This window comes from Taeniopygia guttata, chromosome 12 (assembly GCF_048771995.1).
Source record: "Taeniopygia guttata chromosome 12, bTaeGut7.mat, whole genome shotgun sequence".
In the NCBI taxonomy this organism is placed as follows: Eukaryota; Metazoa; Chordata; class Aves; order Passeriformes; family Estrildidae; genus Taeniopygia; species Taeniopygia guttata.
In genome coordinates this window covers 15,010,984-15,037,771 of record NC_133037.1, presented here as the reverse complement: position 1 = coordinate 15,037,771, position 26,788 = coordinate 15,010,984, and the positions used below count along the sequence as shown (strand labels likewise).

At 42.5% G+C, this 26,788-nt stretch overlaps 2 protein-coding genes across 4 annotated transcripts; both read left to right on the top strand.

Moving 5' to 3' along the window:
- Positions 1-367: 367 nt before the first annotated feature.
- On the top strand, positions 368-4,007 carry MUSTN1 (musculoskeletal, embryonic nuclear protein 1). Its single transcript, XM_030283021.4, has 3 exons — positions 368-660; positions 3,350-3,470; positions 3,674-4,007. The coding sequence occupies exons 1-3, from the start codon at positions 541-543 to the stop codon at positions 3,778-3,780; spliced, it is 348 nt and encodes a 115-aa protein (XP_030138881.2). The 5' UTR covers positions 368-540; the 3' UTR covers positions 3,781-4,007.
- A 2,982-nt stretch (positions 4,008-6,989) lies between these two features.
- On the top strand, positions 6,990-24,423 carry ITIH4 (inter-alpha-trypsin inhibitor heavy chain 4). 3 transcript variants are annotated; one of them, XM_030283156.4, is made up of 22 exons: positions 6,990-7,099; positions 9,115-9,275; positions 9,698-9,802; positions 10,749-10,911; positions 11,014-11,124; positions 11,208-11,336; positions 12,206-12,322; positions 12,900-13,068; positions 14,027-14,143; positions 15,606-15,787; positions 16,195-16,377; positions 16,958-17,097; positions 17,709-17,857; positions 18,238-18,270; positions 18,890-18,922; positions 19,360-19,413; positions 19,725-19,763; positions 20,232-20,345; positions 20,977-21,151; positions 22,477-22,631; positions 23,402-23,504; positions 23,997-24,423. In XM_030283156.4, the coding sequence occupies exons 1-22, from the start codon at positions 7,025-7,027 to the stop codon at positions 24,070-24,072; spliced, it is 2,583 nt and encodes an 860-aa protein (XP_030139016.4). In that variant the 5' UTR covers positions 6,990-7,024; the 3' UTR covers positions 24,073-24,423. The 3 variants fall into 3 exon arrangements, with proteins under 3 accessions (XP_030139016.4, XP_030139015.4, XP_030139017.4); XM_030283155.4 differs by having other exon boundaries at positions 19,716-19,763; XM_030283157.4 differs by lacking the exon at positions 19,725-19,763.
- The last annotated feature ends 2,365 nt before the right edge of the window (positions 24,424-26,788 follow it).

Genomic DNA, 26,788 nt, shown 5'->3' with positions numbered 1-26,788 from the left:
GTGGGTGAAATGGTTAAACCTGCTGATAGTGCTGGAAGTAGAAAGTGATTTTACTCTCTCAGTTGTGTAAGAGCCAGCTCTGGAACATGGTCAGAGAGCTGTAAGAGCAAAACCATACCCTACTTTATTAGCTCTCCAAAAGACACAAAACACGCCCCTGTTAAAGATCCCTGTGCTGAAGTGATTCAGGGCACAGTTACGCTTTGGACTTCAGGTTTGAATCATCTTTAGAGAACACATATTTTGTTATGCTGGGAAAGCGATGCCGACTCTTTTTTTCCCTCTCTCCCCCAAGAGGGTTCAGAGTGAATTTTGTGTCCATAACAACATTTTGCCTTTTAAAGCTCTAAACAGAGCCGCAGCGGACTCCCGGGGTAGCGTTTCGGTAGGGACCGGCTGCCGCAGCTGCCTGCCCCCGTCAGCCCGGCCCGGTGAGTGCTGCACGCCCGAGTCATCGCCAGGAATAAACCCCGGACAGCAGCAGCCTGAATCATCCCGCCGCCGCTTCGGGAACATGACCTGGCCCCTGACTTCACTCGGATGCTCTATATAAGTTCAGGAAAACAACAGGCGCTCGCAGAGCTCACGGGCTGGATTTACTCAAAGCCGGGAACGACCTGGGAGGGATTTCAGCGAGGGAGCGCCGCAGTTATGTCACAGGTACGGGGACATCTGTGCGCTGCCAGCCCTCGGAGCAGCTCCTGGCAAACCTGCTACTGGTTTGGATGCTGCGCTTGGAAATGCTTATTAGCGAGTTCCTCTCGTTAACCAGTGAATTCAGCTTTTCTGCTCTGTAACTTGTGTGATTAAAATACTTTAACGAGTATATTCTTAGGATTCTTTCATTCTGAAGAAGGAAAGCAGCTGCTTTCTCCATGGTTAATTAATTTAGGTTTAAAATGTTCTAGTTACCTTAAATATTTTTATTTGTGTAGAAAGGGAAAAATCCTTTCCCCTTCTCTGTGTTGAGATGTTTCACAGATGGAGGAATCTCTGCCTTTTTAACACACTTTCTCAGACAGTGATTCTGAAATTCTGTTTTGCAAAGAGGTGGCTGTGCTGAAATGTCACTGTGTAAAGTTCATTGTATTAACATGCAAGAGAAAAGAGTATGACTGAAAATTCTAACTGTTAGGATAAGGTATTTGAGACTGAAATTTTGTATAAAATGAACACTTTTATATTCATTTTTTAACTAATGGTTTGTCTTTAATGCATACCTCAACAATCAGTGTTTCAACGTGCTCTTGAAATGAGCTCAGAAATGGTGAGGTTTCAGGTAAATGTTACATTTGTGTCACAAGTCGCATGTGCTGGCAGAGCTTTCATCAGCGTAAGAGTTTTACAGGATTGGTGGGATGGAGAGTAGGAGCACAGAGAGAGTAGGAGAGCACAGTTCTTCAGCCATAGAGAGTAACTCAGTTCAGCTGATTTTCTTTGCTTTGTTTGTCTTGTAAAGTAGCGCTTTCTGGCTTGTGACAGTAGTAGATAAAGCACAGGCTGCTTGCCTGTGCCAGGAATGGCTCCTGGCAAACCCTGCTCAGAAATTCAGCAGTAGCAGTGGTGGGGCTGTGACAGTGGCAGCTGCTGGCCAGGGCTCACTGTAACCTCTCTGCTCACCAGCTTTGCTCTTCAGCTGGGGCCGACTAATCCGCAGCAACTGTCCTGCAGGAAAATCCTCTGCGATCAAAGCATGAGATGGTTTATTTTAAAATAACTGGGTGACATTCAAAAGCTCTGCTCAGCCGTGCTGTATCTCTGTGCATGTCAAGAGCCACTTTTCCTCACCCTGTCCCCAGAAATTCCCTTGTCCCGATGGGAAGAAGTCTCACAGTAACTGTTACCAAAAATGGTTGAAGGACCTTTGCAGATTTCACATTGCTCTTAGTAAAACAAGGGGCTTTTTTCCTTCCCGGGTTGACTGCCTGTGGAGTGTGCCGTCAGCATGAGTGACTGTTCCCATCACATGCCAGTTGCCATTCCAGAAGGACAGGTGACTCCCTGGTTGTGGAGCTGTTTGGTTCACCAGCTGAACAACCATGCAGGAGCCGTTGAGAATTTTGAAGGGTTTGCTGACACCCTTTCCCCTCACTGGCTTTGGCTACTCATGAGTGTTTTCCCCAGAGATCTCGTAAATGTTTTGTTTCCCACAGCACATGCAAGTGGGATTGACAGTGAGCTATTCTGAGCGTTCCCAGGAATTTGCAGCAGGCAGAAAATGTTCTGAAGGCTCCAGTGGAGCCAGCCCACCCGTCCAAGAGCCAGCCATCCAGGCGCTGTCTCTGCAAGTTCCCTGGGACTCACTGCTCCAGCCATCTGTAGGCCTTGAGGGATTTGTTTCCCTCTACAGCTGCTTTTAGCCTCACAGGCAGTGCCTGGAAGTGCCTGAGTGGGCTCCACCACTGCCAGAACCCAAATATCAGAAGCTCTGTGTATGTAGTGATGGTCAGAGATGTTTCTTGTTGATCTTTCAGTGTGTTTAGAGTTGGAGTGTGGGAGTCTTCTGTTCCTCTTAATCATATCCCTGTGCCCCTGAATCTTGCCATGAGGGCTGCCTGGTGGGACATGGAAAATCTGTCCATGAGATAATAAACTGACAAGGGAATGCTTATGGTGTTGGCTGCTGCAGGGTGAGGTTGTGCCTGACTGTGGAGTCCTCATTTAAAGATAGGGGTAGGCTGATGAAGCAATGTTATCCCTATTTCCTTGTAGTGGAATAATGTTATCCCTATTTCCTTGTAGTGTGAACAGATTAGTATTTGGCTATTGCAGTGCACCACCTGATGATGCATCTGTTTCTGTGTTACATTTCCTTCTCCTTTGGGGTCCAAGTCCAGTGCTTCAGATGTGCTCAGTAGAGAGCCTTGTTGAGTGCTCAAATACTTTTGTTCCTTAAATTTAAGATTATTAACTATGGGTCAAGTGTTTATTTGAACTTAAGTCTAGATTTGGAATCTCTCTGACCGGCTTCCCAAAGAAGTAGTAAGTGATTTTTCCTTTCCAAATATTGGACAGGTTCTTGAATTACCAATCAGTACTTGCAGAATAAGCAGGTAGGGCTGGACAGAGAAAATCTAAGAATTTGGTTTTTTAATTAAGCAGTCCATTGCTCTTTCAAAGGCTGTACAATAAAAACACTATTTCAGAGGAGTAAGAATGGTAGCAGATTTTGGGAAGAGCAGTGAAATTGTGATTATGGGAAGATCTGAAGTAGCTGAGTATGTAATTTCAGAACTGAAATAGATGAAATACTGTGTTAGCAACTCTGTATGTTGTAGCCTTTGGGTGGAGGCAGCTTTGTTCCCTGTGCTTTGAACACAAAATACTGACCTGTGGGTCTTTTTCTTAGCCAGCCCCTGTGAAAAAGAAGCGTCCTCCAGTGAAGGAAGAAGACCTCAAAGGAGCCAGAGGAAACCTTGCCAAAAACCAGGAAATTAAATCCAAAACCTACCAAGTGATGAGGCAGTGTGGTAAGTCTCCTTGATTAGAAGCAATTAAGCAGAGTAAAACATTAACTTAACTGCCCTTTTCAAATGAAAGGATCACCTCTGGAACATCTGGAACAAGTGAAGTATTTATCACATGTGTATATATGTATTTCAGCAGCACTAGTTTTACTCCCTGAATTTGGGTGGTATTTCACTGATTGTCTCTCCTGGTTTTCTTTTCTAAGAACAAATGGGCTCCGCAGCACCTTCCATATTCAGCCGGGCTCGGACAGGGGGTGAAACAGTCTTTGAGAAACCGAAGGATGAGCCAGCCAAGAGCGTCTTTGGCTGACAGTGGAGCTGGACATGACTCACCAAAATGATTGTTGTAACATTTTTCAAAATGTCTGTTTCTTGCACTAAAGTCACTGTAGCTAATTTCCACTGTAAGTCCTTAAGCAGGGAATATATTCATGTCAAAGAGTAAAATTTCCATGTTCATTTTTATTACATGCTTTCTTTCTATGTATTGGACAGTGTTTGCTATAATTGTTTAATAAAAAAAGGTTGTTGGACTCAGCTTGGCACACTGTGGTGATTCATTTCACTTTGGTCTCGGATTAATTCTGTGGGCACTTTGGCACTACAGGCGATGATTTTGTCTGTCAAATGCAAGGAAAAAACACCCTGATTACACAGTCAGTGTCAGTGTAATTTCTTCACACCATGCCCTCACCAAGAGGGAGCTGAGGATGAGCTGATCAAAGGGACAGCACAGAAACCTGGAGATTTCACCAGATCTGTGTTGCCTACAGCAGCACCCTGGCGAGGGCCCTCAGGGTGCCGGCATGGCACAGGGTGGTGGCTCTCCCCTCACGGCTTCCGCTCACAGCTCTCCCCTCACGGCTCTCTCCTTGCAGTTCCTGCTTATGGCTCTCCCCTCACGGCTTCCCCTCACAGCTCTCCCCTCACGGCTCTCTCCTTGCAGTTCCTGCTTATGGCTCTCCCCTCACGGCTTCCCCTCACAGCTCTCCCCTCACGGCTCTCTCCTTGTAGTTCCTGCTTATGGCTCTCCCGTCACGGTTTCCCCTCACGGCTCTCTCCTTGCAGTTCCTGCTTATGGCTCTCCCCTCACGGCTTCCCCTCACAGCTCTCCCCTCACGGCTCTCTCCTTGTAGTTCCTGCTTATGGCTCTCCCCTCACGGCTTCCCCTCATGGTTTCCCGCTCATGGCTTTCCCCTCACAGCTCTCCCCCACATCTCTCCCTTCACACCCTTCAGGGCAGAGGCCCCGCTCTCCAAGTGCCCCAGCACTGAGGGAGGGATTTCAGCTCGTTCCCCAGCAGCTTCTTCCTCCTGTCCCACTGGACCAAACGAGACGTGGGGCGCCAGGCCCAGCCGCCATGTCCTGCCTTACCATGGAGGTGAGAACCCAACGAGCGTCTCTGTACAACACCAGCACACCCTGAGGGGAAGCTGGTTTTTCTTTCAATGCAGTTTGCTTCTTAATTTGCTGCCTTAATCATCAAACCTGTATTCTCCCAAACTCCAGAATGTTTCCCCTCAGCTGGATATAAACACAGAGGCGCCTCTGTGGGCACCTGCCATGCTTCCCACTCACCCTGCGGGATGTCTGGGGATGGTAAGGCAGATGCCACCTTTGTTGAAGAAGTTACTTCTATTTTACACAGACTCGGTATGATTAAGAGGTAAAAGCGATGCCAAAGTTCTCTGTGCACCATGAAATGTATCACATTTGAATTTTGTGTCCCAAACACGTGACAGATGAAATGTGACAATGCCCACACAGATCACAGAGAGGCTGTGGAGAGGAGCTCCCTTGAGGCAGCAGCAAACCCTTTGCCTTTAATGGGAAAGCTTTTTTAATTATATTGCTGGCCCATTGCCTTGCCCTGATTTTTCACTTAAAAATATTATTATTTGCAGGCCAGACCCCACCTTCTCACTTTAGCAGGCACAATTTCTCCATGGAGCACAGGCTCCTCACAGGTACGTTGTCAAAGCCTTTTCCCTAGAAATATACTTCCAGAGCATGAAAAAAGTAATGGTGGAAAAAATCCTGCCCTGATAATACTGGAGCAGCCTCTGCATTGGGTTTAACAAACCCTCCTTAATTAACCTGTGTTGGGAAGCTGGAAGGAGGTTGTTCAATAGTTACAGAAATGATGGTGAGGGACAAATGGGACAAAATGTTGTTGCTTTTCTTACTGCAGCACAAGGGCCTGACCTGCAGGTTTGCAGGTGGGGTAGCAGGACGGGGGGATGCTGCATTTCAGACCCTGCTTTGGCTATCGTGGTGCTGATTTAACAAAGCACAGAAACCTCTGTGTCCCACACAGATTCTACAGGGAAGCCAAGTAAGGTATCTGCCAGAAAAGTGGGATTTGGCAAACACCTCAATTTCCAGGATGTTGTCATGTTCATTTATTTTGCTGCTTCCAAGTGTGACAATAAGGACTGGTCATCTTTTTTGTCTTCTTGTCTTTTAATGTGGACCTCATCTAAAAAATGTGAGGGGCAGAGCTGACACTGCAGCCTTAATCTGTGGAGCAAAAGCAGCTCTTTAACATCAATGTGATTTTACACATGGGCATTAGAAAACTGATGACAGATCCACTTAATTAAAGCTTTGGCTCTTGCAGTTCTTGGGTCACTAAGTGCCTAATCCTGTGTATTTTAAGGGATTAAAGCATTACATGAGTTGTACAAGTTAATCGAATGTATTGCAGTTTAATTTTTTGTCTTTTAAAAAATATATATATTTACATATCCTGCTATAAAGAATATGGTATTTGCAGGTAGTATAAACAGTCTGCCTGAGAGGAATAAAGTTTATTTTTTAAAGAGTTACTTAAAGCATAAGGCTTGTAAGACCAGGCTGTGCTTAGCACATTCTTTGTTGTGAACTTGTAGTCTGGTAAGTAATAAATTATTGAGCTCTGCTTTAGTGTCTCCTTGCAACTCCAAGGCCACTAGAAGCTTGCTCTCCACATGGACACTTTGTAAAACAGGCATGAAGAAAACACAGATGCTTATATTTCCACAGGATCTTTGTGTTAATTTATGAATTATTTTAATGAATGGCATTACCTACCAAAGATCATGGCCAGCTGGGCAGGGAGGCACAAAGGTTGAGAAAGCCATCAGCTGTAATATCTTGTGTGAATGTTGCCTGTCCTGGCAATCTCCAAATCTCTGATGTGGTTGTGATAATGTTAAGGATGTGCCCTTTCAAATTATTACTGTGGAATATGGTAGAGATTCCTGCAGCTTGTTGCACAGACCAAGTCATCTGCCCAAGGGATTTCATGTGACACAGTTAAATCTAATTTTTTTAAAAAAATATATAGAAATTTCTTAAATTTATGTGTTATGAAACACTAAAATTCTACTGTTTAAGAGCAAAGATCTGTTGGGAAAATAAGCATTAACGAAGTCCAAGTTTTACTTATGTTTAATGGGTAAATATTACATTTCTGTGTCTCTTCAAAGTCTACATGATATCCCCAAGTACTTGTTATTCATTAACTGATTAAGATAAATAGAGATTTCATTTGAAAATTTGCTTTTTCCAAAATGGAGCAGAGAACACTTCTTGCATTGATGGTCTTTTCCTCACTCATAGTATTAGCAGAAACTAATGATCAGAAGGTATTTGCTCTATTTTTATTCAATATCAATATCTCATTTGCTAATTTGCTGATGTGGTGGTATCGTGGTCACTGGCTAGGTAGTGCAGGTAACTCCTCTGGTTACCACTCCCAGGGAGACTTGGGTGGATTGTGTTGAGATTTTAGAGGTTTGGGTCCTTTTAAGGTCATTTTTGTTGTTTGTTTGGGCTGTTACAGTACAAATGTAATAGGAGACACTTGCAAATGTGTTTGATGATTCTCTTTCTTCAGAATGTAGGATATCAAATTTGAGAGATCAGCAACTCTGCTTTGGCTACTGGATGAGGTTTGGATCTTGACACAGGACCAAACAAGCACTATGCAGTACCAAGAGGTTTCTGATGAGTGTTTAATAATAAATACGGAATGGAAAAGAGGGAAGTAGAAAGTTATTTGCACCATCTGGAGGAGCAAACTGTTTTGCACCATCACAGTGGTGACTGGTGGCATTTTAAAAACATCAAAATTAGAGAGGAAGAGGATGCTTTAAATCAGAAGATTTCTCTATCCATTATGCCTATTAAAAGGGTGACGTGGAACTGAAATGCAGGCAGGTGTAGGGGGGCAGGGCCAGGCTTTGTGGCTGCTTCAGGGGCAGCCAAGAGCTCTGCAGGAAGCCATGGATGGGGTGTATGGGCCCACAGTGCCTTTGCCTTTGGGTACATGCCTGGGGCTGGTCCTCTGCTTCTTTCACCAGGGGTACAGCAAAGCTCCTCCCTGTGCTGCATCCTACTGAGCCCTGGGTTGTGCTGGCCACAGCCTAAAATGCTGCTGGGGCTGGGTGAGTGCAGGAAATGCAGATCCTCCTCCCTGCAGCATCCCTTGGGCACGTGGCAGCAGAGGAGATTCTGCACAGGGCAAGTTTAGCACAGGACAAGCTCCTCCTGTGTTAGAAGGATCCTCAGTGGGCAGCAATGGCCACCACATGCCTGCACTTCCCCAGTGAGCCACAGCTTGGGGCTTGGTGCTCTTTATGTGTGCATTTAGTGTGGCAAAACCACGCTCTGAATGTGCCATGGGCAGGTGTGAGTATGGTAAGGCAGCCAAGTTTTGAATTTAGGCCAGTATCCTAATGGAGAAGAAGCCACCAAGCAAAGTACAGGAGATTGATTATCAAAATAGCTAAAGATCAATTAGCTATTCAAAAGACTTGAGGATGGAAAAATAAAAATAGAAGTGCAATGATATGCTCTGTTCCTGAGCTTTTTTATTTTAATCAGCTATTGGACTGTTGAGAGGCTGGTAATATCCAGATCAGCCTTTCTTAGTGTCACTGCTGGAACATGGGTAAGACCTTTAGAGGGACATCTCAAATGCAAAGGGAGGTGTCCATGTAGGCAGGTGCCCCAGGCAGTTCTCAGTTCAGCCACCCTCTGGGGTGCTCCAGGCAGCTCTAGAATGGTGCCCTCCTCCTTTGGGCATCAGGGGCCCTGGAAGAACCAGACGAGGAGAAACATGAGTGCTCAGAGGATATCTCTGCCTCTGTAAATAATGAGGTGTAACCAGTGCTTGGGAAGCCCATGCGAGGTTTCAAGCCTGCTAAACATCCTGTGGGACACAAGATACCAAGCTGGAAAACAGGAAGCAAAGCCAACAGCTGGGAGAGCAAATAAACTGTCACACAAAAACCAGGACCCTTCCCTGAGTCTGGCTTGAACAGGCTTCTGATCTTCCTGAGGAAATTCTAGGGTAATGCACTGGGGTGATGCAGCAGCAGCTTCACTGTACTCCCAAGGAGAGAAAAAGGTTCAGCAGAAGCTTCTGTGGAGCAGCAAAATGCAGATGTAGCTGCAGGTTTTGCATGGGACAGTGGCTGTGGCTGTAGAGAAGGGAATAAGCAGACTGGCTCAGAACAATCCCCTCCCCAGTTCCAGCCAGGCTTTCTAACAGTTGATTTCTTCATCAGACTTTTCCAACAGCATCATCCAGGTAAGGATGGTCTGAAAACAAAACCTGCGTCAGCCTGTCTCAATTTGTTTATTTTTTTTTTTCTAGCATGCTGTTGAAATATACAGCCTCCACATGGACTGCAAGGTCACATCACGATTTGCTCACACTGTCATCACCAGCAGAATTGTCAACCGAGCCAATGAGTCCCGAGAGGCCACCTTTGAAGTGGAGTTACCCAAGACAGCCTTCATCACCAACTTCTCCATGTAGGACCAGTCCTCACCTGCAGTGTAAAGGAGGCAGCTCGGGGGGGTTCATCTTCCTGCTCAAAGAAAGAGCACAAAGAGGGTCCTCTGCAAAAATGCTCTCTGGGGCTAAGTAGTAAGCAGCCAAATGGAAAAGAGGTGCCCAGGGCCAGGCTGCACAGGGTGGGTGATGTGCTCAGTGGCGGTGCTTCTCCTGCTCCAGCCTCCTCAAGGCTCTGTAAGGACAAGGGTTGTGTCTGTAAGGACAAGGGTTGTATTGTGCTGGTGGCTCCTGGCATTCTCCTGGGTTGGGAGGGATTTGAGAGCCAGTCTCCCTTGCTCATGCCCAGAGAGCCACAAAAAAAAAAAAAAAAACTTCTGTTGATTTTCTTTTCACAGTGCATTCCTTCTAATATAAATTAATTTTCATGGAAACCAAACAGGTCCATTGATGGTGAAGTATACCCAGGGATAATAAAGGAGAAAGCTGCTGCTCAAAATGAGTATGACTCGGCAGTCTCGCAGGGACAGAGCGCTGGCCTCGTCAAGTATGTTGCTATTCTGAGTGAGACTGCTCCAACACCACTCCTTGGCTTCTTATTTGGCTGGGGCAGATTAAATCCTGGTGATAGCCACATCCCAGTGGGGTCAAATCAGTGAAAATCAATCTTGGGCTCTTGGTGGGAGGGACAGTGTACCTTTGTGTGTGTATATGTACATACATATATATATATATAATTTTTAAAACATATATATAAATTCACATATAAATGATGTATGGGTGGTCTTGCAATGGGCTCCAGTAGGAAACATCCCTGTTTACCAGTGCCTTGGGACTTGCTGTCATAGAATCACTGAATCACAGATCACAGAATGTTCTTGAAAGGGATCTACAAGGATCATCAAATCTGATTCTTAAGTGAATGGTCCATAGAGGGATTGAACAGACAACCATGGTGTTACTAGAACCATGCTCTGACTAATTGAGCTAATCTCAGGGTCAAAGATCCTTAAAGGACCCCAAAGATCATTTAGTTCCAAGCCCCCTGCCATGGGCAGGGACACCTTTCAGGCTGCTCAGAGCTCCATCCAGCCTTGGTCACTGTCATTCAGGAGCACCTTGCCACACTGGGATGATGCTCAGTGCTGAGTCTGCCTTCGTGCAAGCACAGAGGACCATGGCACTTGAACAGATATTACAGTTTCAGGGTACATTTAATCTGTGCTTCACAGGTATTCACTCTGAGGCATGCAGGGGTTTCTGCTCCATTTCTCAGCTCACACCCGTGACACATTAATGTAATGTACAATATGTGATGTACATAGCAGCACCTGTGATGTGAAAAATCCTCTCTAAGATGAAACATATTTACTGCTACTCTATTTATCCCATGTGACCCCTTGGAGGGGCCACAATAAAAGTGTGCAAATTATTTTGCACACTTCACAAACTGCAGCCACCACAAGGACGTAAATCACTTTTCTTCCTCCCAGAATTACAGACAGAAAGCTGGAGCAGTTCCACGTGTCAGTCAGCATCGCAGCTGCCAGCAAAGTCACTTTTCAGCTGAGCTATGAGGAGCTGCTGAAGCGGCAGCTGGGGAAGTATGAGCTGCTCATCAAGGTCCGGCCCAAGCAGCTCGTCAAGCACTTCCAGGTGAGTTGTCCTGGGGAGGGCTGGGCAGGGAGCAGTGCAGTGGGTTTTAGCACAGCCACCTTCCCTCTGAGACGCTGATGTTCACATCTTCTCCTCTACCAGATCGATGTGCACATCTTCGAGCCCCAGGGCATTCACTTCTTGGAGACAGACAGCACATTCATGACAAACGAGTTAACTGAGGCACTCACCAAAGTGCAGAATGAAACCAAGGTAAAGCAGCAGCTGCCAGAGGTTACTGCCAGTGGAGCTCTGAGTTATATTGCTTTAGATATTCCCTTCTGATTGCTTTGCAGGCTCATATTTTATTTAAGCCAACTCTAGATCAACAGAAGAAGAATTCTGAACTTGATGAAACGCTCCTCAATGGTGATTTTGTTGTGCGTTATGATGTTAAGAGAGAAGCCACTGCAGGTGATATACAGGTAAAAAGAAATGAAAATGCTTTTAGATCACCGATAAGTATGAATGTGAAGCGCAATCAGCAAAACAGTAGCATTTGCTTTGAAACACCAAGAATGACACAAAAAGCTCTTCCCATTAATCCAGGGTCAACAGGAACTGAGGGTGATACTGAATAATCCCCAGAGACACTAGGTAAATTACAAAAAAAGATCACTCAGGAAAAAAAAAAAATCAATCTTTAAAATTTTATTCAAATACCCAATCTATATTGGTATTTCATAGAAGTCTCTTTACACTCTTTTTAAATTATTATTATTTTGGCTCCTCTAGAGTGTATTTTTGGCTTCTTGTAAACACATTTTAGAGGAATGTGATTTATATAACTTAAAATGATGCTTGCTCTCTGTGTTTTTTTGTGATAACTGAGGCATAACTAAATACAGCAGGAACTTAACAAATATTTATGAACCAATGCATATTCTAGGGAATAAAATAGAGTATTTTCCATATCATTTCACTAATGAAGTATATACAGGTGTGCTAAAAGGTGGCAGCCACAGTCATTCGGCAGAGATGTACTCATAGGTAACAATAAAGAGGTAATGTGATACACAGTGATAATATGCATATACCATACATATGGCACTGAGGTGTCTAATATATATGTATGTATGCATGCTGCTCTCTGGCAATTTTCTCTCTACAGACAGTCTTGCTTCCAGCTAGGAAATACATTTTACTTTCTTTAATTTAAGTTATTTTATTTGGGCTCATCGAGAGAGCAGAATGCTGAGCATGCTCCCCACTTCTTGCTATGCCAGAATCTTAAGATTTATTCTTTATTTCTTTAGATGTACTTTTATAGGTGATTTCACATTCTGTATTTCAGATTGTCAATGGGTATTTTGTCCATTACTTTGCACCCCAAGAAATGCCAGTGTTTCCCAAAAATGTCATCTTTGTTATAGACCGAAGTGGCTCCATGACAGGCAGAAAAATTGAACAGGTAACTTCCCCCAAAGCATGACCTGTGTTAGCAGCAGGCACACACACACCAGCCTTCTGAGGAAGCAACTGGGAATTTTTCATTGGAAGCACACACTGGTTTTGTACACAGCAAAAGATAAAGACTTACAGAAATGCTTGAAAATACATATGCATAGATTGAAGATATTAAGGAGTAACTCTTGTCTGACACAACTATTTTCATGGGTATTAAACACTGAGGCAGAGAGAACTTTCTGTATTTTTGCAGAACTTTTTGTGTTTATATTTTTCTTTAATGAAGCTTAGAGGGTTAATTCATCTGTTATCTGTTTTATGTTTACTGATGACTGTGTAGCTCTGCTTGAGAGCAGACAAGCCCCATACAGCCCTCATAGGTTGGATTTTGTGTCTGAAAGTTAAGTGGTTTGTCTATTTCTGATGGTCTCAACCTAAAGCATACCATCAGGGTTTGATAAAGGCATAGGGCTGCTTCTGGAACAGAGCTGTAGAGAACTCCCTTATTATACTGTAATTTCAACCCCAGTTCAGGCAAAGAAGTGGAAATAATCAAAATCACTGTTTTCTCCTTGGGACAGACAAGGGATGCCCTGTTGAAGATTTTGCAGGACCTCCGCCAAGAAGATCATTTCAGCTTTATCACCTTCAACAACAAAGTGGTGGAGTGGAAGAGCTCTTTGCTGCCAGCCACTGAGGAGAACGTGGCCAGTGCTGCAGCACTGGTGCAGACTCTCACTGCCAGGGGAGGTACTTGTGCTTGTAGCCACAAATATGTACCCAGTAGAATTAATTGCTTAGAAAATAATTATTGTTCTTAGTTATATAGTGCCCCAGAGCTACCACCAGTGCTTACACAGCAGGTCAGTTTTTAAGACTTGTGAGTGATGAGTGGGAAAGAAAGCCTGTGAGTGGTCAGACTGGTGACTTCATTATGAGATAGATATATATTATGTAAGAGATACTTACAGCAGATCTGTGAACCAAAGCCACCAAACTTTCTTTCCAATTTTTATCACAGATAAAAGATTAGATTAGAAGATTACTTGATAGCACATTTTTTATACAGAGAAATGGTAATTCACTCAACATTTGACAGCGATTTGCTGATTTTTTTCTTTTTATATTGAGTTTCTCCTTGTAAAAAAAAAAACCAACAAAAGAAGCACATCCAAAGTTATACTCCTTTGTAAGCCATGCCACATAAATAAAACAGGCAAAACAGACATGTGGCATTTCAGTTGCTGCCTCAGTCAGTGTGCTTGGTGATATTATTTCGTTTTAAGCACATCTCAAGGGCTCTGCCTCCCTTTAATGTTATGCTGTCAGTATGAACAGAAGTTTCCTTACCCCAGGCGGTAACACCAATAAACCCAATCATGCTCAGCTCTTTTTCTCTGACTTATAGAAGGCAGGGAAACTTTTCTTAAATATAGGTTAACAGATGACAGTGTGTTTACTTAAGCACTTTTTAATAGCTCTAGACATGTTTGTATTTCCCATGACATATGTGTGGAAAATCCTCCCAAGAGAATACTCCGGCGCTGCCGTTGCAATATAACACCCGGTAATTAAGTCCAGCAGGCTAAGTCCCTAAATCCTCCTCTCTCGGAAGGATTACTTCCTGCAGAAAACTTTCAACAAGTCTGCAGGGCCTCTGCAGATGAGTCTCCTGTTTAGGTGAGCGGTGCCTGCTCTCTCATTGCAGGCACAGACATCAGTGGTGCCCTGCTGGCTGCTGTGGGCGTGCTGGAGAAAGCCGAGGGGCTGCCAGAGCGCAGCATCTCCATGATTATTTTGCTGACAGATGGCCAACCCACTTCTGGTGAGTGAATGCTGTTCACGGTCCTCCCTCCCCTGGGGTTTTTTATCTTTTACACTTGCATCCCAATATTGATAGACCTAGCCTGTGCTTTAGAAGAGCTTTGGAATACTCTGAGCTACTGCTGGATACGAGAGGGCTCTGTTGAGGGCTGTAGGGAGTGATGGCAGAGCCTGCCTGCCTGTGGCTGCACATCCTCTAGCTGGGAATTGTTTTGCTGCATACCGTTGGCTTCCCGGTTTATAAACTCAAGGGAATTGGAGATACTCCAGGCACAGCTGAAACAGAAAAGTAAAATGCCTAAAGACAAAATACGGACATTTTGCAGATACTGTGTACAGTCCTATTTGAGGCATACTGCTTGGCCTTCTTCACCCTCTGTGCCTCAAACATAAGATATTTTCAAGGTGCTTCTTGTTCTGCGCTCTTTGTCAAGTCTTAATCAGCGCTCAGCTGTAACAGTACAAACCAAAGGACTGAGATTGCAGTATCGCGTGAAATAAGCAACAACTCCCAGTGCAATGGCACAAATTGAACCCCTTGTCTTCTACAGGGTTTTTTCTTAGTTTTGTGTGGCACCAGCATCACTCCAAGGTCAGCAACAGTACTTTATCTGTAAGCCCTTAATAAGATCATTCTGCCTTTTAGATTGTGAGAGCCATTCTGCTTTGGGATTTCTTGATTTTATTTTTTTAATAAAATTCAGCTCACAGTGCTGCCTCCCCAGCACAGCCACAGTGAGTATCCAGGGCTCCCCACATCCAGCAGCTAGAAATCAGGTCAGGGTGGCATGTCAGGCATTATTGCCTACGCTGCCTTCCTTAGCAAAGCAGCTAAAAAGGAAAAAAATCTGAGCTGCTGCCATGGTATTGCTACAGGCAGTGACAGTTTCTGCCTGGAAATGCTGATAAAAAGCTCTCCATACATGGCCATCAGCAGCTCTTCAAATGGGGCAAGGTGATGGTGTGAAAGTCTTTTCCTCTGTCACACAAAGGGGCTGGGAGAGAAGCATGGCTGAGTTCATTGCCAATTTGTTGGAATTGCACCATTAACCAATCCATTCTTCTCTGAATTGACACACATAATTTTTATGGATGGCACTTGTCTTTTGAATGCTTTATGAAGTGTATCCATCCCTCGTGTTGCTAACTTGTAGTGTGTATCCCTTCTGTACTAAAAACCTCCTCTGGCCTTGTAATCCTATAAAATATTTTGCACTTAGCCATGACAACATCAGTAGAACCTAACAAAAGTCATTAAGGGGGAGAATCATGTTCTGGCACTCTATATGCAGAGTTGTGCTTTCATTTCCAATTCAATTACCAGCATTCTATCCCTTATCTTTTTAGTATTTTATTCTGAATTATTTTTAAAAACTTCAGGCAGAATTTTCCATTAACCTGCTGCAATCTATTTGCACTTGAAAAGACCCAAACCCACAATGGTACTTTTGTTTCATTTACAGGTGAGAAAAATGTGGAAGTAATTCAAGAAAAGGTTCAGGAAGCAATCAATGGGAAATACGCTCTTTTCTGCCTTGGCTTTGGGTTTGATGTCAGTTATAAATTCCTGGAGAAAATGGCCCTGAGCAATGGGGGAATAGCACGGCGTATCTATGAAAATGCTGATGCAGCCCTGCAGCTCCAGGTCAGGAGTAAGGAATGTGCCAGGAAAGCCATCTATCAGCTACAGCTTATATCTAGTTCTAGCAGGAAAATCACAAATTTTTCTGAGATAAAATGTTGAGGTTGAGTTTACCTGTTACTTTAGCGGAGGGAGGAAGGCAATTTTGGGGTATCTGAGGGTTTGTACCCTCCATGTTATCCTGACTCAAAGTCCTCAAATCAATTGCATTCAAACAAACTGGAAAACTCACACATTTCTGTACTGTAAGAAGATAAATTGTCCAGGGGAAGTGGACAATTTCTGAATTTGCAGTAGTCTCGCACTACTAAAGAAAAAGCTTTTTAAGAGGGCTTTAGACTTTCAACATATTGCTTTGCACAATTTTGCTGTCATTTGTGTGTGTTCACTGTCTCATTGCCTTTCTTTAGGGTTTTTATCAAGAAGTGGCTACCCCAATATTAATGCAAATTGAAATGCAGTATCCAGAAAATTCCGTTGAAGGATTAACCAAGAACAATTTCAAGCTGTTTTTTGAAGGATCTGAAATTATAGTGTCTGGAAAAATTAGTAATGAGCTGGATCTTTTGCCAGTGGAAATTAAAGCTCAATCAGTAAGTGTTTAGTTTACTAAGTGTGAAAAACATCTCTCCCTTCTGTCCTTTGTGGCACAATAGGAGGCTTCAATAAGTCTTTTGTATTTAGTATATGTTTGTTACTTTTAGGCTCTCAGCTGTTTTCCCATTGTTTGATCTCTCAGATAATTTGTTAAAATTACCCTCTCTTGAATTTGCTACAAAAGAAAAACCTTGAAGAATAGTCACAAATAAGTAAACAGAAATTTTAATTCAATTTTGTTAATTCTTTAACAAAATCCAAATATTTTTAGCATTTTAAGCACTTTCAGGTTTCTATTGTTACAATGAAGTAGGAAATCTCAATTATTCATCTCAAAAATGCTGAAATAGAATTTAATTACCTCCCTTTTTCATCATTGTTTCAAGTCCAGAAATACAAATCTAAAATGCATGCTTTTTAGATACTTTGGGGTTGCATTTTCCAATGGGAAAGAACAAAATTGAAGGGCAACTGGTACTGAAAGATATTAAGTCTCATAATGTGACTGAAAATGAAGTTTATAGAGCTGAAGTTTATGGAGCTGTTCTTTTGATGGTCAGTTTTCTCCCACTTCAGCACACGAGTAACTTGACTCTTAAGGAAGAAGCAAATGTCAAAGAGAAGGAGCAAGTATTCCAAAATCAAAAGTACATCTTTGGGAATTTCATAGAGAGACTGTGGGCTTACTTGACTATTCAGCAGCTTCTGGAAGAAGCGTAAGTGATTTTAATGCTTCACATAACAAACTTCTAACTTCTCAAAACACAAATTCCTTATTCACAAATTATATGATCAGAAAACACAAAGAAACAGAAAGATTTTTCCAGACAGTATCAAAAACATAAGATACTGGGAGAATACGACATTACTGTATGATGAGCATGGATGTGACTTTCAGTTTATGGTAGCACTACAACATTCAATTTCATATATATATGAACACGTAATGTAATACATTCTGCATGAAATTACTATGAAATAGATGTCAGTTGTATGGATTGCGTTGAGCTGTTCTTGAACACCCAGAAATATTGTCTGTAGATAAGGAAATGGCAACAGCTAGGCACTAGAACAATATGGATGTCCATAAGATACTTCAAAGACCATACATCTATTACTTTTATGTGTTTAAACCATATATAGGCTCCAGTGTTGCAAAGAATGAAGCATTTCCATCATTTTAGGCACATGAACAGCTGAGTTATCCCCATAGGACTACTGACCCTTCAATAATAAATATCTGTGGAGGCACAGCTAATACGTAATCCGAAGATGATTTGTTCATAGTCTCTATATATTTTTGCTTCATCATTAACACAGACTTTAGTATTTCAGCCCAAGAAGAGGACCAGAAGGCCCTGGAGGCCCAAGCCTTGGATCTGTCCCTGCGGTACAGCTTTGTCACACCCCTCACTTCCATGGTGGTCACCAAACCCCAGCAGCAGGAGGAGCTGGCAAACAAACCCACTGAGGCTGGTAAAAACAGCCCCTCTGAAACACTCTGCTCTTCTTCATTCATTGTTGTTGACTTCCACTTAGCTTCATTTGATAGTGATATAACGAGGCAAATTGGAGGCAGGAGTTCAGGGATTGGCTTCCTTTCAAAATAAAATATGAAGGATTTTTTTGAAAGGGGAAGTGATGAAACAGGCACTACAATTGAAATGGAAAACAGTTTGTTTAAATATTAACTAAAGGTAGTCTAAGAGCTGTTACATAGAGTTTTGCATGGGCTCTATATACCCATCCCTTAGCACAAAAAACCTTGTCACCTTGTCTCAGTTTGCTGGTTGACATGGGTAAAGTAATTCAGTGTTAACTGTATGACACTCATCTGTCCCTCTTCCTCTTCACAGATAATGAGAAGCCCAGCAGTCTTCGTGCAGGAGGTAAATGTTTTCTTCTTTTCCATTAAAAAAAAAAAAAAAAAAAAACAAAAAAAACCAAAAAAACCCAAAAAAACCCAAAGCAAACAAAAGAATTCATGGTGGTTGTTCTATAGAGGGAAGTACCTGAAATTTGAAAAAATGTCTGAAGTAAGTTGTAAGCAATGCCTACCACAGTCTGTGAGTCTGTGCCGATGTTAGGTGGATAACAGGGTCAAAGGGAGAAAATCTTCCATTCAGAAAGTCTCAAAGGTCAAAATTATTTATGCTCTTGAGGAAAAGTAGTTCTTCAAGCCAGTGGTGTTAATGATGCTTTCTGCTTCTTCCTATCACGTGTGAAGCATCTTTCAAAAGATTTCACTCAAGAATGCCTTCTGAGGATGATTCAGGTATTTTTTTCCTCTCTGGAAACTGTATTTATTTGAATAATAATTTATAGGTGAAGAACCTTGGTTTTGCTCTAGTTCTTTCACAGAAATGTATTGAGAGGATCACAATGCTGCCCTGTTTCTGGAGGCTGTTTCTTTCTAAGTGCTGCTGGGGAGTTCAATAGCAGAACCATTCCTGTAAGGGATGTAATGCAATCATGAGTAAAACACAGATAATCTTTTTTTTTCTCCAGGTGTTCGTAGAGGGAAAAGTGGGTCACCTGCTGGTAAGTACTCCTCCTCTGTTTCTCTTCAGAATAATTCCATGAAGTTCATTTCATATGTAGGGTCATATCAACCTTATTTTATATAAATGCATTTGGATTGGAGATGCCCATTTAATATACAATTTAGTTTTTATCATAAGCATTTCAGTCCACAGATATTTTATAATTAACTATAAACATTTGAAAACAATCTTGGTCCCTTTTCAGAAATCAAAAAAATATATACCTCCTGAAAATAAATATGAAAGATATGAAAAAGGATATATTAGTAAGCTGAAAGAAATGGATGTAGAAACAAAATAATTCACCAGTCCTGGGGTATCCAGGAAAGTCAGTGGACAACAAGCAGGGCAGATTCCCTATTTCAAAGGGTAGGAAAGGAGGTGCAAGGTATAAACCCAAAGCAACAAAACATCTGGAAAACCCTTTTATTTCAGGTCGGTGGCGCTCTGAGCTCCAAACTGGCAGCAACAGGAAGATGTTTTCAACAGGTAGCTGCTCACAGTGGGGTCAGAGGGGCTGGGCTGGGTGTGCTGCATTCAACACTGCCCAGTGACCCTTGAAAACACAGCTCTAAACCCTGCCAGCTCCAGCTGAGCATAGGCCCATGGCATGGTCCATCCTGAGAGAAATAGGCTCTGCATGTTGTGCCCCTCTGGGACATCTCGTCTTAGGCAAAGCTCTCCACAGTCATCTGAAGAGTCTGTAAAAAAGGTTTCTGCCCAGCATTTGTCCTGGTTCATCAGCTGACTTAGGGAAAAATGTTTCCTTAATCTCTTCTTACTAATTTTAGCTCTTTCAGTTTCCGGGTTCAGAGGTGCCCTAAGAGCACCAACTATTGGTAAGTGACACACGTCCTAGTCTCATTTCAATTATTAATGTAGCTGTAATGTACACTTCTTCATGCAACAATGCTTTTTCTGACTTCATCAACTCTGAAAATCTTTTACCTCTTCTTGCAGACCTTGGCTAGTACTTTTCATTTAAGTAGAAAATAACCCTGTGTTCCATGAGAAGACCTCTCTGGCTCAAGTATATAAGAAACGCAGTACAACAAATCTTCAGCCTAAGCTTTTTAAGGGCTTCTTGTCCTTAGTAAACTCTATATTTAAAATCTGTTGGTTTCATTCATATCAAAGTGCTGTGTCTGGTTGTGCTTTTCAACAGTTATTGCTTTGTTTTTAACCATTCTATCCAATAAGAGCTATAACTGCTGTTTTAGGAATTAATCTATAAATTATTTTTGCTGTACCTATCCAGCACACAGGCTAGATTTTTTTGTTGCTGATTTTTTCTTCTTTCCTTTCAGCCAATGAACATCCACAACTTCTCTTGCAATTACCCAGACAAACAGAAAGAATCTGTTTAAATATTGATGAAAGAGCACAAGCCTCTGTCCACCTGCTGTCAGATCCAGAGCAAGGTCAGTAAGCCATGTTACCCCAATACCAGGATAAGGTGAGTCACTGGGTCTGTGAGTGCAGTTGGTGTTTTTGGGAATAACCCCCTCTCATGAAGAGCCATATCACACCTGCTGCCTTGCACTGACCAGAGAGGCTGTAGTAAATTCGGCCTTTCTGTTAGGCAATATTGATGGTGCAACAGCTGGGGGCACTTCTCACAGGTCTGGCTGAAGATCACCTTCTCCTCCTGGTGTCACATCCTCCTTGGTCCTTAGGATGTTCTCCTACCCAGCCCTTGAGGCTTTGGAGGATGCAGAGACCTTAAACCTCACAGTCCCTGTGTGCCATCAGAAAGCTGCATATTCTGGATGTAGAGCAGATTTTCTGTGGTCCTGTCATTGAGGAGACATGTCCCAGGCAGCAGGACATGCTCTAATTATGGAACAGAGACACCTCTGTGCAGGAGGTAGAAGCATGGGGTTAAACAAGCTCTAGTGACCCCACTACAATCTTGGGGCATGTGGAGCTGCAATCCAGAAATGCCCCACAAAACAAGAGTTGAGACCCTGGTTTCAGTAGCAAAACTGGAGTGGGTTTATTAAGACCATTTGTCCCTTAAGAGAAGAATCACTTGACAAATTTTTATTAAAGGACTCACAGTGACGGGGAAACTTGGAGATGGAATAAATCACTTTGTGCAGTTTGATATTAACTATGTGAATCCCCCTGTGGAAATCCATGTCTACACTCATGCGATCCTTGTAAGCCACAGCAACAAGAACAGTTGGCTGTCATGGACAAAGTCAACCTCCTCCACCATCCAGGGGTAAGAAACTTCTCCCTGTCTTTTCCTAAACTTCAAAATATGTCAGATCTTTGTTCATTCAGGCCTCCCCTTACCTGAAGTAAGTGCTTCCAGATGTTCTTCTCCAGCAAGTATATCAGTGTGAGTAACGGCAGGGTATCTTCATAGAAAATAAGTTTTATTTTAATTCTCCATGCCTGTGTAAAGACAATCAGAACAACTGCACCATCAGCCTGCTGCTCATGTATTTATGTTCCAAAGGAAAGGAGCCATGCAGAGCAGCCTTGTGCCACCAGCAGCCGTTTTGTGTTCCTCCAGGGCAGAGCGAGCACTGCCAAGTGATGGGTTTGACATTTACTGTCCCTTTTATACAGCACTTGGCTCCACACAGGCTGGGGTTTTCTTTCTCCTCAGTTTTAGCAATAACTCCCATCTGGGAAGCTGACTTTTTTTATGGGCAGGCATAAAATGTTGGAATAGCTGTCTGTAACTAAATGTCCACTACAGGAGAAGGGATACTTTAAAAGCAGACTTTATTTTTTGGCATAATTAGAGCAGGATCCTTCAGTACCACAAGGAAGAGCTGAGTGTAGATGGTTCCCCCAGCCTTTTTATATTGCTGGACTAAGTCTCCACAAGGATCCCCTGCTGGCCTGGGGCAGACAGGACACACATCACTGCTCCCACACACACAGTTCTAGACAATAACAAGTCCTGCAACAACTGCTTTCAATTATTCTTGCAATTCAAACAGAGCAAGAGCTGGCTGGATTTCTGTCCCAGTATAATTTGCCAAGCAGAATAATCATCCTGCTTCAATCCAGCACCCGAGCCCTTGCATCAGCACTTTGGGGGTGGCTTTGTTAATCCTTTCTGCAGGGAGCAAAATGACAGTGACTTTTGTGTTCTCCAAGACCACCTGGGATCACAATAACATTAATGGGTCAGAAGAAAGGCAAGATCTGAAAAACTTGTGAAATATCCAAGAAAAGAAATTACTTTTTCATTAAAAAGATTGAATTATTTTATTAGTCTACCTTTGTTCTCATTAAAATGGTGAGAATTTTTTCCCATCCAAGTATTTCTTGTTATTATGGATAATAAGGTGTATTCATCAGCAAAAGATTGTCCCTGGTATATTTGCAAGACCTCTTGTGCAGCAGAGAGAGAAAATATATTCTACTCAATATTTTCTAGCTTAAAAATAACTACAGATCAGGAAAAATGCAATTGCAAAGATATAAAAGGCAAAAAATAAATTATTTTGATTAATTAATGTCACTTTGTTAAATACATATTCTTTCTTCACATTCTTCTTGGAAATAATTTCCTCATTTACTTCCTAGGCTGCAAGTGTCAGTTGAAAAGGAAAGGAGCATTACAGCATCACTGCCTGACACGGTCACAGTAAAAATTTCCTTGGTCAGGTTTCCAGATGATTTCCTTGGGCTCTATTTCTTGAACACCGACCGTTTTTCGGACAAAGTCACTGGAGTTCTGGGTGTGTATCAGCATGGATGTGTGCAGCAAAGAATGCTCTTGTAACTCAGCTCCTGAAATGAGAGTGTAGTCAGGGGTTTGTTTCGGGGAGCTCTTGAGAAACTTTGCATTTAATTTATTCCTTTTGGACATTTAATTTCTACTGCCCAGCAATTCCAAAAAGGAGAGGTCTCACCCTGGAAACATAACACATAACACATAACACAATGCCTTTCCTCTCACCAGTGGCACAACCCTAAGTAGCCCACTATGGGTTTAGAAGATGTTAAAATAAGACAGAAATAATAGTTGGGCTTAACCTCAACAGTGCTGTGGAATGACATGATTGATGCAGAAAATTCATTTGATGTCCAATAACAGACTATAAATAATAGACATAAAAATTGTAAGCAATCATGGTTAGGAAATGAAAGCCAGCTGCTCCTGAACATCTTGGCTCCAAAAATCCTGGTGGGACCTAAGTTGAAGTTGTTTTGGAAACTTTGCAAACAGAGAGGCTCCATATTCCAAAAACCACAAGGAAAAAATAATCGCAAAAAATCATCAGAGAAAGACTGAACCTTCCCATGGAGAGCGTTAGCGATAACAGGAGATCACAGATGAAACAGAGGAATTTTCTAATCTTACTAATGGAGTCTCCAAACTTGATCTTTGGTTTGTTTTCTGAGATGAAGAGCTGCTCTCCTGGTGTTAGAGCTGCCATTTGGCTTAAACAAACAGCAACACTCTTCTGGTTTGTGTTTTTTAATAATTTCTGCGTCTGTTGTTTAGGTCAATTTTATTCAAAAACACAGTTTGAGAGTAACTCCAACAACGATCAGAGTGCTGTGGAAAGACTCCTGAGAGTGTCTGGATCTGAGCACAAAGTTTCCAGGTACCAGATATGGAGGGAGGGAGGAGGGTGTGCTTTGAGATGTATTTGATCAGCAGATACCAGAGGTCAAAAGAAATGAAACTGAGGGAGTGTTTGTAAGAACACACCTCTTTGGTGTAAATAATTTGCATTTAAATTTTTCCCCCAAAGCCTGCATTTGCTGTTTAAGTGATGCTATAGGGCTCAAGGCTCCTATTTCATTGAGGGGAAATAATTACACCCTGGGGGGTACAGCTTGCATTGTTTTCCGGGACAGGGAGGGTGTTTCCCTCAGTTAGATTTACCATGAGGAAAATTTTCTATCCTTCAACTGCTTTTAGCACACATCTGTGATGGGAAAAAGAGGTGTGACTGTGCAGGTCCTGGGAGTGCTGAGGTGCAGCTCTGCCCACCCAGGCCTCTGACTCCTAGTACCATCTGCACATCAGGGCAATTCTTACCCTGCCCTTTGATTGTGTTATCACAATTTCTCTTGTTTTGATTTAATTTCAGATTGTACAAGAAAGATTACAGGCTCGAGTCAGCCAGTGAACCTGTTTCCTGCTGGTCGATAGAACTAACACCCTAGGAAAAAAATATATTTGAAGAAAATTATGCAAATGAAGCTCTTCCAAGTATTTTTGGTGCTTTCATCAAGAAAACCACACAGTTAAATCCTTACTGTTGCTCTATATATGTGTCACAAATATTTTATCAGGAAATAATTATACTTTCAAGATATGATGGTCCTTGCTTGTTTGCTATTTGAAAATGGTCTCAAATCTGCAGTGTGGTTTTGTTGTTGAAGATTTATGTGAATGAACTAAATAAAATTGACATCATCAGCTCCCAGTTTGATATGGACAGGTGGACATCGGTTTCCAAATAAAAATCAGTAGTGTCATCATCCAAGCCAATAAATGTGTCATGCAAACAGTAATAGATCTCTAAAACTTTATCCAGTTATCAATGGTGGTGTTCTTGAACCATGCATTTTGTGAAAACACCATGAAATTTGAGGCAGTATTAGTTTACCATATCTCTCATTTTCTATTTTATTGCTGTATCAGGGTTCTCTTGGAGGTTGTTCTCTGAGACCATTCAAAGCCCATGAAATCAGCAGTGAATGGAGCTGTGTGTGGGATGCAAACCCACACCAGCTGTGCTCCAGTTCATTGTTGCAAAAGTCTCTGAGGCTCCCTTTTGGAAACATCTGCAGAACAGCCATTGGCTGGTTGCAAAACCTCTGGTTGCAAAACACTGCATTTCAACCCCAAAAGTTAGCAGCTTTTTTTGGCTCAATTTCATACATTTTGCAAACATTGGAAGATGTTTTACAAATAATGAACATCTCAAACCCAACCTGCTGTGCTCAGAGGTAACACTGCAGAGTAAGCACACACACAGAAGCCTCTGCCCATGAAATCCAAGATGCAGTTTCAGTCTTCTGCTTGCTGTAGGTTTTAATTCCAAAATTATTTTGTTTTAGAATTTCAATTCCTTTGTATCTTTGAACTGCCAGCATTGTAGGCAGTTTAACAGAAGTTTCTTTCTATCCTGCCAATAATATATAACTGGAAAAACCTTTTTATTTTTAAGCAATGTACTAAAAGAGAGAAAATTTCTTGCCAGAGTCAGTAAGCTAAAACAAACTGTGTCATTAGAAGCCTGTTCTTTAAAGAACTGTGCAGACACGATGCCAAGATATGTTTGTGTGAATTGCTTGTACTTTCAAGGTGCTGATTTTACTGCACAAATTACATGAAAAACAATGTGAATTTGGAAACTGGAAATATTAGATTGCTCACTTCACTGCAGCAAAACCAGGGTTCCCAATCTGATTGTTTCCATTGTAGATGAACTTGGGATTTGAATCACAAGCTATTGATCCGGGGTTATACCAGCAGCCTTGCTGCAAATTAAATATTCCCTGCTTTCAATTATAGGGTGTCTGTGCATCACCTCCTGCCCTGCTCCCAGCAGCAGGGATAGAAACAGCACTGAGCAGGGAGCAGTGGCTCATGGCTGAGGTAGCTTTCACCTGGGACCTTCTTCTGTAAGTGAGGCTCAATCAGATGCAGGCCATGCTTGAGAGCTGTACTCAACCTGCAGTGCCTGAGCTGCCCCAGGCAGCTGCTGCCCTGCCAGTGAAGCTCTCCCTTGCTGCAAAGAAGCTCTGGACCAGGGAACTTACTAAGGTACAATAGAAACTCCTCACATTGTTCAAAGATTTTATCTGACTTTGAATAGACAAGTTGTGCTGACAAAGGTTTCTGTGCTTTCTGCAGCAGCCCAAAGTCACTGGTGTGCCTGGCTGCTGCAGCTCCCAAATCCATGTAGTGCTGCTTGCCCTCTGCACATGTGCTTTCCATTCTGTAAGTAGGTGCCATTCCACTCTTCACTTGAATTGTCTCTTAATTTGTTGTTTAGTCACTCTCCTGTGCGTTCCAAGCCCCAAAGTGAGTTCTGGTGGGTTTCTGATTTCCTGTGTTCCCTTCCCTTGTTCAGAAGCTGAAGGAAGATGCAGTAATGAATATTTGGCATTTTGTAATTTCTAATTCCAGTACAAAATAGTTTCAGCGTATATGTAACAGATCTATGCATATCTCACAGGATATATCTTCTCTTTTAGACAGCACTGTAGCCATCAGCAGGAGGAGTAAATGTTTTATCTAACTGTGAGCATCTGTCTGCTGCTTCTCTCTGCCCTCTGTTACCTTTAGTGACATTTGCTGTTACCTCCTGCCTTGCAGGAATCTCTGAGTGCTTATTTAACAGGAGCTGTGCAAAAGCAGACCTGGGAGCAACTTATGGCTCCCAAATCAGTCACAGACAAGACTCCTGCCAGTTCCAGAGATTTGCCTCATCCCAATAAATCAAACAGGAAAGTTCTGGCTGGCCCAGGATTGCCTTGTGCCCAAACTCTGCCAGCCAGGTAGGTCAAGGTCTACTTCCACTGCTCTGCTTTGTGTGTTAATGGAGCAAGCTAGGACAAGACCCATGGACAGTGCCGCAGCTTCTGTCTCAGGATCCAAAATGGGTCATTTCTTCATTGCATTCTATTCCATTCCATCTGATTAATTCCCTTACAATGAAAATTTAGAACCGTGTAAACTTAAACTGACAGGTTCCAATGTTCTGGTCTTCTCTCACTCCTTCCTTTTGCTCTCCCTGCCTTCCTTGTTATCCAGTCACTTATTACCTTCTGTAGAAATTACTGTTTTCTTTCACCACTTCTCTCTGGATTTAGCAGGCAAAGATCTGCAGTCACCCTCTACCCCCACCTATTTTTTTTTTCTTCTACA